We start from the raw sequence: 13614 nt of genomic DNA on the forward strand, positions 1-13614 counted from the left end.
ATCATGGGGGCTTCAGGGGGGGCACAGGGGCTGTGCCGCCGTCCCCATATTGCCAGCCCCAACCCACCGACCCCCAAGGCACTGTCCCCAAACTGCCGGCCCTAAAAGCAGCGCCCCAAAAACGACGACCCCAAAACACAATTCCCCAAACCAACGTCCCCAGCACACCGTCCCCAAAACCGTTCCCAAAATGATGTCCCCAAAATACCATCCCCGAACCAACGACCCCAAACCACTGTCCCCAAACTAAGATCCCCAAACCAACGTCCCATATCCGCCGTCCCCAAAACACCGTCCCCAAAACACAATCGGCCTCCCTTCCTCTTCTTCTTTGGCCTCTCTTCCCTCAGCCTCCCTTCCCTTGGTCTCCCTTCCCCTTCTCCTTCGGCCTCCTTTCCCTCAGCCTCTCTTCCCTCGGCCTCCCTTCCCTCAGCCTCCTTTCCTTCAGCCTCCTGACCCCTTCTCCTTTGGCCTCCCTTCCCTTTTCCCTTGGCCTCCCTTCCCTCAGCCTCCCTGCCCTGTCCTCCCTGGGCCTCCTTTCCCTTGGCCTCTCAACACCTTCTTCTTTAGCCTCCTTTCCCTCAGCCTCCCTTCCCTCGATCTCCTTTCCTCCAGCCTCCTGGCTCCTTCTTCTTTGGCCTCCCTTCCCTTAACCTCCCAGCCCCTTCTCCACTGGCCTCCCTTCCCTCAGCCTCCCTTCATTCAGCCTCCCTTCCCCTTCTTCCTCAGCCTCTCTTCCCTCGGCCTCCCTTCCCTTGACCTCCCAAACCCCTTCTTTGGCCTCCCTTCCCTCAGCCTCTCTTCCCTTGGCCTCCCAACCCCATCTCCCTCGGCCTCCCTTCCCTCGCCCTCCCTTCCCCTTCTCCCTTGGCCTCCCTTCCCTCAGCCTCCTTTCCTTCAGCCTCCTGACCCCTTCTCCTTCAGCCTCCCTTCCTTCGGCCTCCCTTTTTTTGGCCTCCCTTCCCTCGGCCTCCTTTCCCCTGACCTCCCAAACCCCTTCTTCTTCGGCTCCCTTTTTTTGGCCTCCCTTTTTTTGGGCCTCCCTTCCCTCGGCCTCCATTCCCTTGGCCTCCCTTCCCTCGGCCCTCCCTTCCCTGGGCCTCCATTCCCTTTTTTTGGCCTCCCTTTTCCCTGGGCCTCCCCCCCCTGCCCCTCGGGGTGATGCCGGAGGCCCCCAGTGCCCCCCAGGGGATCCCATAGGGGTGACTGGGCCCTACTGGGATGAACTGGGAGGCGAACCCAAAAGGCCTCCAGCAGTGAGGCCTCCCCCCAGGGCCTCCCCGCCCGCCCCAAATGTAGCAAGGGCGACATCTGGTGGCACTGGGGGGGATATGGGGGGGGATATGGGGTCATGGGGGGGATATAGGGTCAGGGGGGATATGGGGGGGATATGGGGGGGTTATGGGGTCAGGGGGATATGGGGGGATATGGAGGGGATATGGGGTCGGGGGGATATGGGGTTATAGGGGGGAAATGGGGGGGACATGGGGGGGATATGGGGGTGATATGGGGATACGGGGGGGATATGGGATCAGGAGGGATATGGGGGGATATGGGGATACGGAGGGGGATATAGGGACATTGGGGAGAATATGGGGTCAGGGGGACATGAGGGGGCTATGGGGACATGGGGGGGTATATGGGGTCAGGGAGACATGGGGGGATATGGGGGTTATGGGGGGGATATGGGGTCGGGGGGAGATATGGGGGTCAGGGGAATATGGGGACATGGGGGGATATGGGAACGTGGGGGATATGGGGGGGATATGGGGGAGGATATGGGGACGGGGGGGGTATGGGGTCAGGGGGGGATATAGGGTCAGGGGGACATGGAGGGATATGGGGGGATATGGGGAGATATAGGGACATGGAGGAGTATGGGGATATGGGGGATATGGGGGGCTATGGGGACATGGGGGGATAGGGGGATATGGGGGGGATATGGGGTCGGGGGATATGGGGACATGGGGGGATATGGGGGGGATAAAGGGGATGGGAGGATATGGGGATATGGGGATATGAGGATATGGGGAGATATGGGGATATGGGGAGGGATATGGAGGTGATATGGAGGGATATGGGAACATGGGGGGGATATGGGGATATGGGGGGGCTATGGGGACATGGGGGGATATGGGAGGATATGGGGATACGGGGGTCGGGGGGGATATGGGGGGATATGGGGTCGGGGGGGGGATATGGGGACATGGGGAGGATATGGGGTCAGGGGGATATGGGGGGCTATGGGGACATGGGGGTGATATGGGGACGTGGGGGGGATATGGGGACATGGGGGGATGGGGGGATATAGGGACATGGGGGGCATATGGGGATACGGGGAGGACATGGGGATATGGGGGAGATATGGGGCCATTAGGATATGGGGACGAGGGGGACATGGGGGGGGACCCGGGGACCCGGCTCTAGGACCATGGGGACACCCGGGGGCGTGGCCACGGCGGGCGTGGGCGTGGCTTAACCGCGGGGGCGTGGCCAGGGGGGTGTTTGGGGGCGGTGAGATGGGGCGGGGCCATCGAGAGAGGGCGGAGCCAATAGGGGCGTGGCCACAGCGGGAGGGCGTGACTACGATTGGGCCGCGCTGGTGGGCGGGGGTCACGGGGCGGGGTTAAGAAGGGGGCGTGGCCTGACGGCGCCTCAGGGAGGGCGGCGGCGGCGCGGGGGGGCGGAGGGGGCCATGTCGTGGTCCCGGCGGCAGCTGGGCCTGGCCGCCCTCATGCTGCTCACCGGCTCCATCAACACCCTGGCGGCCAAGTGAGTGCGGGGGGGACCGGGCCGGGTCGGGCTGAGCCTCCTCGGGGCGGGGGGCACCGGGTGCTGACCCCCCGTGAGCCCCCCTATAGGGCTGGGGGGGTTGCTGTTGGGGAAACTGAGGCACGGGGGGGGGGGGCTGGGCCTGGGGTCCCGGGGGAGGTGGGGGCTGGGGCAGGCCTGGGGGCCTGCTGGAGGGCCTGGGCCTTGCCCCTGCTTGGGGCTGTGGGGCTGCGGTGTCAGCATAAAGGGGCTGGGGCTGGGGTTGGGGTTGGGGTCGTGGGGCAGGGGTTGGGGGTCCTGGGGTCGGGGTTGGGGGTCCTGGGGTCGTGGGGTAGGAGCTGGGGGGCTTAGGGCGGTGGCTGGGGGTTGTGGGGCTGGAGCTGGGGTTGTGGGGCCATAGGGCAGGAGATAGGAGCCAGGGTTCGTGGGGCAGGAGCTGGGGTCAGAGATGGGGGTCCTGGGGTCGTGGGGCTGGAGCTGGGGGCTCCTGGGGCTGTGGGACTGGAGCTGGGGTCGTGGGGCAGGGGTTGGGGTCCTGAGGCTGAAGCTGGGGCTGTGGGGTAGGGTCCTGGGGTCGTGGGGTTGGAGCCAGGGGCCGGGGGTCATGGGGCAGGAGCTGGGGGTCGTGGGGGCCTTAGGGCAGAAGCCAGGGGTTGTGGGGCAGGAGCCGGGGTCCTGGGGTCAGAGCTGGGGGTCCTGGGGTATGGGACTGGAGCTGGGGTCCTGGGGTTGTGGGGCAGGGCCTGGGGGTCCTGAGGCTGGAGCTGGGGTCTTGGGGTCATGGGGCAGGAGCTGGGGGTTGGGGGGGCCTTAGGGCACGAGCCAGGGCTGGGGGGCTGGGGCTGGGGGGTCCTGGGGTTGTGGGGCTGGAGACAGAGGCCTGGGGTCGTGGGGTCATGGGGCTGGGGGTCGTGGGGCCTTAGGGCAGGAGCCAGGGGTTGTGGGGCAGGGGCTGGGGGTCCTTGGGTCAGAGCTGGGGGTCCTGGGGCAGGGGCCAGGGGTCCTGGGGCTGTGGGACTGGAGCCAGAGTCCTGGGGCCATGGGGCAGAAGCTGGGGTCGTGAGGTCATGGGGCTGGGGGGTCCTGGGGTTTTAGGGCAGGAGCTGGGGGCCATGGGGCTGGAGTCGGGGTCTTGGGGCTGTGGGGCAGGATCCTGGCCTGTGGGGCAGGAACTGGGGGTCATGGGGCCATAGGGCTGGAGCTAGGGGCTGTGGGGCAGGATTTGGGACTATGGGGCTGGAGCTGGGGGTTATGGGGCTGGTACTGGGGTCCCGGGGGTCCTGGGACTGTGGGGCCGGAGCTGGGGGACATGGGGCTGGAGCTGGGGGTTGTGGGGCTGTGGGGCAGGATTTGGGGCCGTGGGGCTGGAGCTGGGGTCCCGGGGGGTCCTGGGGCTGTGGGGCTGGGAGCCCTCAGCCACCAAGTTTCTGGGGTCCCCTCCTCCCTGTGTATGGGGCGATGCTCCCCAAAACCACCTACGGGGACTCTGCTCCTGTGTGACCACCATTACCCCATGGCTTGGACGCCCCAAAAGCAGGGGGTTGGTAGCCCCCACCCCAAAACACCGTGTGGGCACCCAGCCTCCTCCAGAAACCCCATAGCACGGGGCTGGGCCACCCGGGGGTGCTTTTGGGGTGTCCCTTAGGATCCTGTTGGGCACGGGGCCAGCGCGTCGCGGCGGTGGCGTGTGTGTGTGGAAATTGGTGTCCCCCTTTCCCTGCCTGTCACTCAGGGCCGGGAACGGGGCCAGCAGCAGCTTGGGGTGGCCACGGATCCTATCCGAGCCTGGGGGAGCACGGGGAGCCCTGACCCCAAAGCTGTCCCTTGACCCTAAAGCTGCCCCTTATCCCCAAAGCCGTCCCCTGGGGGTGGCGTCGTCCTCCTGCCCTACAACTCGTCCCTAAAGAAGTGTAGGGCGAGGACGGGGGGGGACACGAGGATGCCTCTGGGTGCCTTTTAGGGTCTGCCCCACCTCCCCTAACCCCGTGGCTCTCTCCCACCCCACAGATGGGCCGACAACTTCAGCGCCGGGGGCTGCGGCGGGACGGAGGAGCACCGCTTCCAGCACCCCTTCCTGCAGGTGAGAGCGGGATTTGGGGTGGCGGGGAGACCCTAAAAGGCTCCGTGGCCCCTCACCCACCTCTCCCGCAGGCGGTGGGCATGTTTTTGGGGGGAATTTTCCTGCCTGGGGGTTTTCTACCTGCTGCTGTGGAGGGACAGGAGGAGGTCGGAGCCCCGCGTGGCCCCCCCCGCAGCCCTTCAACCCGCTGCTCTTCCTGCCCCCGGCGCTCTGCGACATGACCGGGACCAGCATCATGTACGTGGGTGAGTGCTGGGGGGGGGGCTTTTCGGGGACCCCACAACCTCCTAAAGCAGCGGGGAGGTTTTGGGGGAACCCCCTGAATCAGCACCGAGCTTCGGGGAACCCCAAATCACCAATGGGGTTTGAGGAACCCGAACCAAAAGGGTGGCGGCGTCCCCGCGGGGCTGAAAATGATTTTGGGGTCACTTTTTTTTTTTGGGGTTTTTCCCCATCTAGCCTTAAATATGACGAGCGCCTCCAGCTTCCAGATGCTTCGGGGTTCCGTCATCGTCTTCACCGGGCTCCTCTCCGTGGCTTTTTTGGGTCGCCGGCTGGAGCTGAGCCAGTGGCTGGGGATCGGGGCCACCCTCCTGGGGCTGCTGATTGTGGGGTTGGCCGACCTGCGAGGCGGCCCCGGGCAGCAGCGCGAGCTCAGCGAGGTGATCACGGGTAATTATTTAATTTAAAGGAGATTTCAATTAAATTTGAAAGATTTTAATCGAAAAATTTGAATTCGTGAACCACAGGTGCGGCGCGTCCCAGTCTCCCCCTCATCCTGGTCCATTTTTCAAGTTTTCAGGAAATCCTCCTCAAATTTATGGACCCGTTTCATAAATTTGGACTTTTTCTAACAGTTACAGCCTTTTTTTAATTTTTTGTCTTCTTGGAGATTAATTTAACCCTGCTCTAGGTGGGACCGTCCCCGGGAAGGGCTGGTGAGGAAGGTTTTAATAAGAAAGCAATTTGGGTTTAGGATGAAGGCTTTGATGTTTGGGGGTTTCAGAACGACTGATCACAACTAGGGACTATTATGGGATATCTGATATCTGGCCAGGTGGCCAAGAGATTAAGAAAAAGGGATAAAAAAAAGAAGCTGAAGGAGGGCTGGGAGACAAAACCTGCAGGAAATATTCTTAAAAAAACTTGATACAAAGGGGAAGGAGGAGAAAAAAAACTCGGAGAGGTTCAGCGTGAAAAACCCCCGGAGACCCCCACCGGGGACTGATGCGCGTGCTCCAGTAGGAGGGGCTGGACCCCAGAAGCTAATTATAATAATTATTTTTTTAAAAAAAGTAGTAATTAATATGTAATTAGTCCAGGAGCATGAAAACGAGCTGCTGGCTGTACCCGCTGTGCGCCCTGGTGGAGCGGAGACCCCCGGCGCACCCGGCGCTGTTTGCTCGCCCCTATTCCTTTAACAAATCCTATTATTTTGGGATTTCATCCTATTTTGAAGACTCAGAACCCCCCCCCCCTTTTTTTATTTTTGGCCCCGCAGGTGACCTCCTCATCGTCATGGCGCAGGTGATCGTGGCCATCCAGATGGTGCTGGAGGAGAAATTCGTCTACAAGCACGACGTGCACCCGCTGCAGGCTGTGGGCACCGAAGGTCGGATGGGGCACGGGGCAAAATTAGGGGGTTTTGGGGGGGGGGTTTTGAGCAGGGGAGGGGGGAAATGGTATGGGGAGGGGTGTTTGGGGGGGTTTAGGGGGTGATAGGGTGCGTGGGGTGCGAATCCGGGCTGGGGAGGGGTGTTTTTGGGGGGGTTTAGGGTGTAATGGGGTGCGTGGGGTGCGAACCCGATATGGGGAGAGGTGTTTTGGGGGGGATTGGGATGTAACAGGCTACATGGGGTGCAAACCCAATATGGGGACAGGTGTTTTGGGGGTGTTCAGGGTGCATGGGGTGCAAACCAAGTTTGGGGAGAGGTGTTTGGGGGGGGGGGTCAGGATGTAATGGGGTGCATAAGGTGCAAACCCAGCATATGGGGAGAGGCATTTGGGGGGGTTCAGGGTGTAACAGGCTACATGGGGTGCAAACCCAGTATGGGGACAGGAGTTTTGGGGGGGGGTTCAGGGTGTAACAGGGTGCATGGGGTGCAAACCCAGTATGGGGACAGGAGTTTTGGGGGGGGTTTCAGGGTGTAACAGGGTGCATGGGGTGCAAACCCAAGCTGGGGAGAGGCATTTTGGGGGGGTTCAGGGCGTAACAAGGTGCAAACCCAATATGGGGAGAGCTGTTTGGGGGGGTTCAGGATGTAACAGGGTGCGTGGGATGCAAACCCAATATGGGGAGAGCTGTTTTGGGAGGGTTCAGGGCGCATGGGGTGCGAACCCAATATGGGGAGCAGCATTTTGGGGGGGCTCAGGACCTAACAGCCCACAAAGAGGGGGTGCTGAACCCCAACCCCAGCTCACGAACGGCTGGCGGGGGGGGGATCCATCCCCTTTGGGGGCGCGCCTGACACCATTACCTTCCTCCCACCCCCTTCCTCATCCTCTTCCTCGCCCCCCCCTCCAGGCTTTTTCGGCTTCGTCCTGCTGGCCCTGCTGCTGCTCCCCATGTACTACATCCCGGCGGGGGGCTTCAGCGCCAACCCCCGGGGGGTCCTGGAGGACGCCCCCGACGCTTTCTGCCAGCTGGGCCGCCGCCCTATTATCTCCCTGGCCCTATTAGCCACCGTGGCCAGCATCGCCTTCTTCAACTTCGCCGGGCTCAGCGTCACCAAGGAGCTGAGCGCCACCACCCGCATGGTGCTGGACAGCCTGCGCACCGCCGCCGTTTGGGTTTGCAGCCTGCTTTTGGGGTGGGAGAGCTTCCACGCCTTACAGCTTGTAGGGTTTGGGGTGCTGCTGGCCGGCACGGGGCTCTATAACGGGTTGCATCGAGCTCTCAAGCCCTGCGCCCAGCGGGGGGGGCGAGGCCGAGAGGCAGGGGTTGCTGCAGGGGGAGCAGGGGGGTGTTAATGGGGTGAGTTGAGCCCCCACCCTATATCCCCGCGCTGCCCTATATCCCTGCGCTGCCCTATATCCCCTATCCGGACTCCTTTTGGGGATGCTGAGCTGAATTCGGCCTCCCTGAGGTGGTGTAGGGCAGCCTTCCTCCTCCTCCTCCTCCTCTTCCTCCTCTTCCTCTTCTTTGGGATATGGGAACGGGGTGCGCATACATGGGGAGCTCCCGGGTTTGGGGTCGGGGCTGGCCCCGCTGCTCTGCGCCCCCTTCCTTGTTATTTGGGGTTGTGCCAAATAAAGTGGGGGGGGACCCCGGATTGCTGAGTGGTGGTTGGGGGGCCCTAAAGGGGACGGCGTGGGGTGGGGGGCCCTAAAGGGGATGGCGTGGGGTGGGGGACGGCCCCTGTAGGGTCTCCTTTCCCCAGAAGGACACTGGGGTCTGTGTGTCCCCCCCCATAGCAGACTGGGGTCCTCATTGTGAGCCTTGGGGTCCTTTTTGGGGTCCCACCTCCTATTTTTGGGGCCCCAAGCACCCTCAGGTTGAATTTTTCCCCCATTTTCCCCATTTTTCCCCCATTTCCCCCCAATCCAGGCGCACACGGCTGCTTTTTGCGAGGTTTATTTGAGGCGGGGGGCACGGCCCCAAAAGGCCCGGGGGGGGGCTCTACCTTCGTTTTCTGTCCCGGCCTTTTGGGGTCCAGCTGTAGGAACGGTGCCGACGGTGGGGGGAGGCAGCAGGGGCCGAGCCCCCCTATGGGGCCGCTGCGGTAATGGGGTGGCTACTCCCTGTAGGGGAAGGACAGGAGGGGGGGTGAGCCCGGCATCGCCCCCAAATGGGGGGCTTGGGGCTTTAGGATCACCCCAAATGTAGGGTTTGGGGCTTTAGGATTGCCCCATCTTGGTTTTGGGCTTTAGGGTGGTCCCCTACAGGGGGTTCCTGGCTTTAGGATGGCCCCTAACAGGGGGATTTGGGTTGTAGGGTCGCCCCCAATGTGGTTTCGGGCTTTAGGATGGCCCCTAACAGGGGGTTCCTGGGTTTAGGATGGCCCCCAATGTGGGGTTTCTGGCTTTAGGATCGCCTCCAACATGGTTTCTGGCTTTAGGACCGCCCGTATCGTGGGGATTCCTGCTTTAGGATCACCCCCAATGTGGGGTTTCCTGCTTCAGGATTGCCCCAAATGAGGGGTTTTAGGCTCTAGATGGCCCCCAATGGGGGGTTCCTGGCTTTAGGATTGCCCCAAACGTGGGGGTTCCTGCTTTGGGGTGATCCTAAATGTGGGATTTCTGGCTTTAGGATTACCCCCAACATGGTTTTGGGCTTTAGGATCGCCCCTGATCTGGTTTTGGGCTTTAGGATCACTCCCAATGGGGGCTTCCCAGCATTAGGATTGCCCTAAATGTGGGGATTCCTGCTTTGGGGCAATCCTAAATGTAGGATTTCTGGCTTTAGGATCACCCCAAACTTGGCTTCTGGCTTTAGGATGGCCCCAAATGGGGGGTTTGTGCTTTAGGATGGCCCCAAATATGGGGTTTTGGCCTTTAGGATCACCTACAATGTTGTTTTGGGCTTTAGGATCGCCCCTATGGTGGGTTCCCGGCTTTAGGATCACCCCTGATGTGGGGGTTCCAGCTTTAGGATCACCCCAAATGTGGCATTTCTGCCTTTAGGCTCCCCCCCCACCATACTCCTGCCTCCGGAACCACCCCGAACGGGGGATTTGGGGCTTTTAGGATCTCCCCCCCGGGGCAGCACTCACACGGCGTTCTGCTTGTAGTGCCGCAGCGCCTGCTCGGCCACGCTCTGCATGAAGCGGGGGTCGTCCCAGGGGATGTCCCCGGGCACCCGCAGGGACAGGGGCTCCCCGTCGAAGAGCTGCACCGTCACCTGCGTGGCGGGGGGCGCCGAGGGGTCCGAGGGGTCGGGGACTTTGGATAACACCTTGGGGGGGGGGGGGGGACGGGACACGGAGGGGGAGTTGAGACCCTAAAACCCCAAGGGGGACCCTTGGGGACATGGGGGGGACCCCTTGGGGATGGAAGGGGGACCCTTGGGGATGGGGGGGATCCTTGGGGACATGGGGGGGACCCTTGGGGATGGAAAGGGCAAAGGGGGACACTGGGGGATGGGGGGGGGACCCTTGGGGATGGAAAGGACAACGGGGGACCCTTGGGGATTGGGGGGGGATCCTCAGGGATGGAAAGGGCGAGGGGGGACTCCTGGGGACATGGGGAGACCTTCGGGGTTGGAGAGGAGAAGGGGGGACCTTTGGGAGTTGGGGGGGACCCTTGGGGACGGAAAGGGGAAGGGGGGGGACCCTTGGGGACATGGGGGCACCCCTGGGGACAGGGGGAGCCCTTGGAGATGGAAAGGACGGGGGGACATGGGGGGATCCTCGGGGACGGAAAAGGTGAGGGGGGACCCTTGGGGACAGGGGGGACCCTTGGGGACATGGGGGGACACTCGGGGATGGAAAGGGGGAGCCCTTGGGGACCAGGGGGGACCTTTGGGGATGAAAAAGGGCAAGGGGGGACCCTCGGGGACAGGGGGGGAATCCTCGGGGATGGAAGGGGGAAAGGGGGACCCTCAGGGACGGGGGGGACCCCTGGGGATGGAAAGGGCAAGGGGAGGCCTAGGGGACATGGGGGGACCCTCGGGGATGGAAAGGGGAAGGAGGGGGACCCTTGGGGACATGGGGGGACCCTCGGGGACGGGAAGGCCCTTGGAGATGGAAAGGACGGGGGGACATGGGGGGATCCTTGGGGATGGAAAGGGCGAGGGGGACCCTCGGGGATGGGAAGGGGGGACCCTGGGGGATTGGGGGGACCCTCAGGGATGGGGGGGACCCTCGGGGATGGAAAGGACTTGGGGGACCCTCAGGGATTAGGGGGACCCTTGGGGATGGAAAGGGCAAGGGGGGGACCCTTGGGGATTGGGGGGGACCTCGGGGACCAGGGGGGACCCTTGGGGATGGAAAGGGGGGACACTTGGGGATAAGGGGGGACCCTTGGGGTTAGAGAGGGCAAGGGGGGACCCTTGGGGATGGGGGTGACCCTTGGGGATGAAAAGGGCAAGGGGGGACCCTCGGGGACATGGGGGGACTCTCAGGGATGGAGAGGGCAAGGGGGGACCCTCGGGGACATGGGGGGACTCTCAGGGATGGAGAGGGCAAGGGGGGACCCTCGGGGACATGGGGGGACTCTCAGGGATGGAGAGGGCAAGGGGGGACTCTTGGGGATGGGGCGGATCCTCGGGGATGGGGCGGATCCTTGGAGACATGGGACCCTCGGGGCTGGAAAGGGCAAGGGAGGACCCTGGGGGATTGGGAGGCCCCTCGGGGACCCGGAGGGACCCTCGGGGACAGGGGGGACGCACCGTGGTGACCTGCAGGAAGCCGTCGGAGCCCCGGCTGAGGTTGGCGAGGCGGGACACCCAGCCCAACTGCCGCTCCAGCTGCTGCAGGAGGCTGCTGGCGTTGAGCAGCTCGGCCTGGAAGGCGCCCAGCAGCTGCTCGTAGCGGCGCCCGAAGCGCTCGGCCAGGCGCAGGGCGTCCTCGAACTCCTCCCGCAGCTCCCCGCCGCCGGTCCCCCTGCGAGCAGTCTGCGGGGCGCACGGCACCCTCAGCACCCCAAAAAGAGGGGTTTTCTCCCCCCCCCAAAAAAAAAAAATTAAAAAAAATAGGTGCCCCCACGCCCTTTCCAAACTCACCCACGGCCAGGATCTCGCGGCACTTCTCGCACTCGTCGCGCAGCCGCAGGCAGCCGGCCGAGTTGCGGCGGATCTCGCGGCACACCATGCGCTCGTTGCTGAAGTTACGGGGCTCTGCGGGGAGCCGGGGCCACCCTCAGGGACCCCAAAACCCTGCCAGCTCCCGGGGAGCCCCCAGGGCAGAGTTATAGGGTCGGGAACAGGGATGGGGACGCTCCCCGGGCTTGGCTTGGGGTGGGCGCGCCCCGGTTGGCGCCGCCGGGTGCTTGTGCAACACTTGAGTGTGTTTGGTTTTTTTTCCACGGAAGTTTTGACTTCACAGCAAAACATTTCCTGCCCCGAAACCAGGCGTTTTGTAGCCCCGAGCGCTCCGTGCCAGCCCGGGTTTCGACACAGCCCCGTTCCCAGCCGCCCTACGCGGAGGAGACGGAGCCGGAGGCGATGGCGCAGCCCCTAAGGAGGGGGAACGCGCCCAAAACCAACACCTGCCCTTCCCCTGGCAGCCCCTACGGGGAAAAAAAACACCCCAAAAAAATAAAAATAAATAAAAAACAACAGTCTAGGTCTGCCAACAGCTCCCAGCCTCCCGCGGGGATTCTCTGGTGTCTCGTAGCGGGGTTGAGCTCATCCCCAACCCCAAGCCGTGTCGGGAAGGGTCGTGCCCGCCGGTGCCGAGCTCCTACCTGGACCGAATCCTGCCAGGGGGTGCTCCCAGGAGCCGGCCCCGCCGTCCAGCAGACGCTGCGTCAGCTCCAGGAGGGGCTGGAAGAGGTGGTGGAAACCCCGGGCCGGGTGGTGCCGCCCGAAGGGGCTCAGCTCCCTCGCCGGCGAGCGGACGCGCCGCACGGCGGGGGGAGGCAGGAAAGCCTCGCGGAAACCCCCGAAAGGGGGCGCGAAAAAGGGGGCCCGGCGGCTGTAAACCCTCGTGCTGTCCTGGAAGAGGTCGTCCACGCCGTCCTCCAGCAACCCGAAGCCTTCCTCCAGCTCCTCCAGCCTCCTCTCCTGCCGCTCCCCCCGCTCCAGCAGCGCGTCCACACGCTCGCCGTTCACCCAGACAGAGAAGGGCGAGGAGCGGTTGAGGAACTCCTCCAGCTGCCGGGTTTTGGGGAGAGGGGGCTCAGAATCAAACCGGGACCCCCCCCGTTACGACCCTAAAACCCTCCCCGTGCTTCTCACCTGCCTCCCCACCAGCCCCGAGCCGCTGTGGCAGGTCCGGGAGTAGAAACGCATGCAGGTGTGCTTGAGGCAGGGCTTGCACTGCTCCCAGAGCGCCAGCATCGTCTCGTTGCACACCTCCTGCCTCGCCGCCAGCTCCTTCTCCTTCTCCTGCGCCAGCTGCACCGCCTCCTGCAAGGCACCCAGCACCGGTTCACCCCCCCCGAGCCTTCATCCTCATCATCCTCACCCTCATCCTCCTCCTCGCCCACCTCCTTCCTCCGCTTGGTCTCCTGCAGGCTGTGCAGCAGGGCTCGGTGCTCCTTGCTGCTGCGCTCCAGCAGCGCCTTCATGCGCTCCACGCCGCCGACGGCGTTCTCCACCTCCGCCTCCACGTACCTGCTGCCGGCCGCCGACAGCTCTGGGGGGGGAGTAAATTGAGGGGGGGGGGACGGGGGACGCCCCTGAGGATGGCTGCGACCCCCTCCCCCCCAAAAAAATAATTAAAAAAAAAAAATAAAATAAAATAAAAGAGCCCCCTCCCAGGGTGTGCGGGAATTTGGCCTCTTCGCTTGCCCAAATGGAGAGGAGTGGCCCCAAAATCTCGCCTGGGCTCGGGGTCTTCGTGGGGGGGGGGGATTTGGGCAGCCCCCCCCCCGCCCCCCCCGCCTTCCCCGTGTGCCCCCTGCCCCCCGACAGGAGCCTGGTGACCCCGTCTGGATGCCACTGCTGGTCCTCGGGGTGCTGAGCGCCCCCCCAGGATGCTGAGCCCCATGCAAAGCCCCCCCCCAGGAGGATGCTCAGCCCCATCCTGACCCCCCCCCCAAAACTCTGAGCCCCATCCCACCCCCCCAGGAGGATGCTCAGCCCCAATTTGACCCCCCCCCAAGACTCTGAACCCCATCCTGACCCCCCCAAGATGATGCTGAGCCCCAACTTGACCCCC

The 13614-nt window shown here is 63.6% G+C and overlaps 2 protein-coding genes across 2 annotated transcripts; one reads left to right on the top strand and one right to left on the bottom strand.

The window, feature by feature from the left end:
- The first annotated feature begins 2649 nt into the window (after positions 1–2649).
- Positions 2650–8120, top strand: SLC35F6 (solute carrier family 35 member F6). The gene is given in 8 exon segments (XM_084283916.1): positions 2650–2772; positions 4780–4852; positions 4924–4941; positions 4943–5014; positions 5016–5097; positions 5312–5524; positions 6354–6464; positions 7377–8120. Coding segments are annotated over 8 exon segments (1092 nt in total). The 5' UTR covers positions 2650–2695; the 3' UTR covers positions 7823–8120.
- Positions 8121–8410: 290 nt separating this feature from the next.
- CLU (clusterin) lies at positions 8411–13478 on the bottom strand (the record flags this gene model as incomplete). Its single annotated transcript, XM_084284508.1, is given in 9 exon segments — positions 8411–8593; positions 9565–9746; positions 11181–11388; positions 11390–11405; positions 11514–11627; positions 12197–12605; positions 12690–12860; positions 12941–13089; positions 13277–13478. Coding segments are annotated over 9 exon segments (1458 nt in total). The 3' UTR covers positions 8411–8586.
- Positions 13479–13614: the final 136 nt, after the last annotated feature.

Source organism: Netta rufina (genome assembly GCF_964035555.1).
Source record: "Netta rufina genome assembly, chromosome: 3".
Classification (NCBI taxonomy): Eukaryota; Metazoa; Chordata; class Aves; order Anseriformes; family Anatidae; genus Netta; species Netta rufina.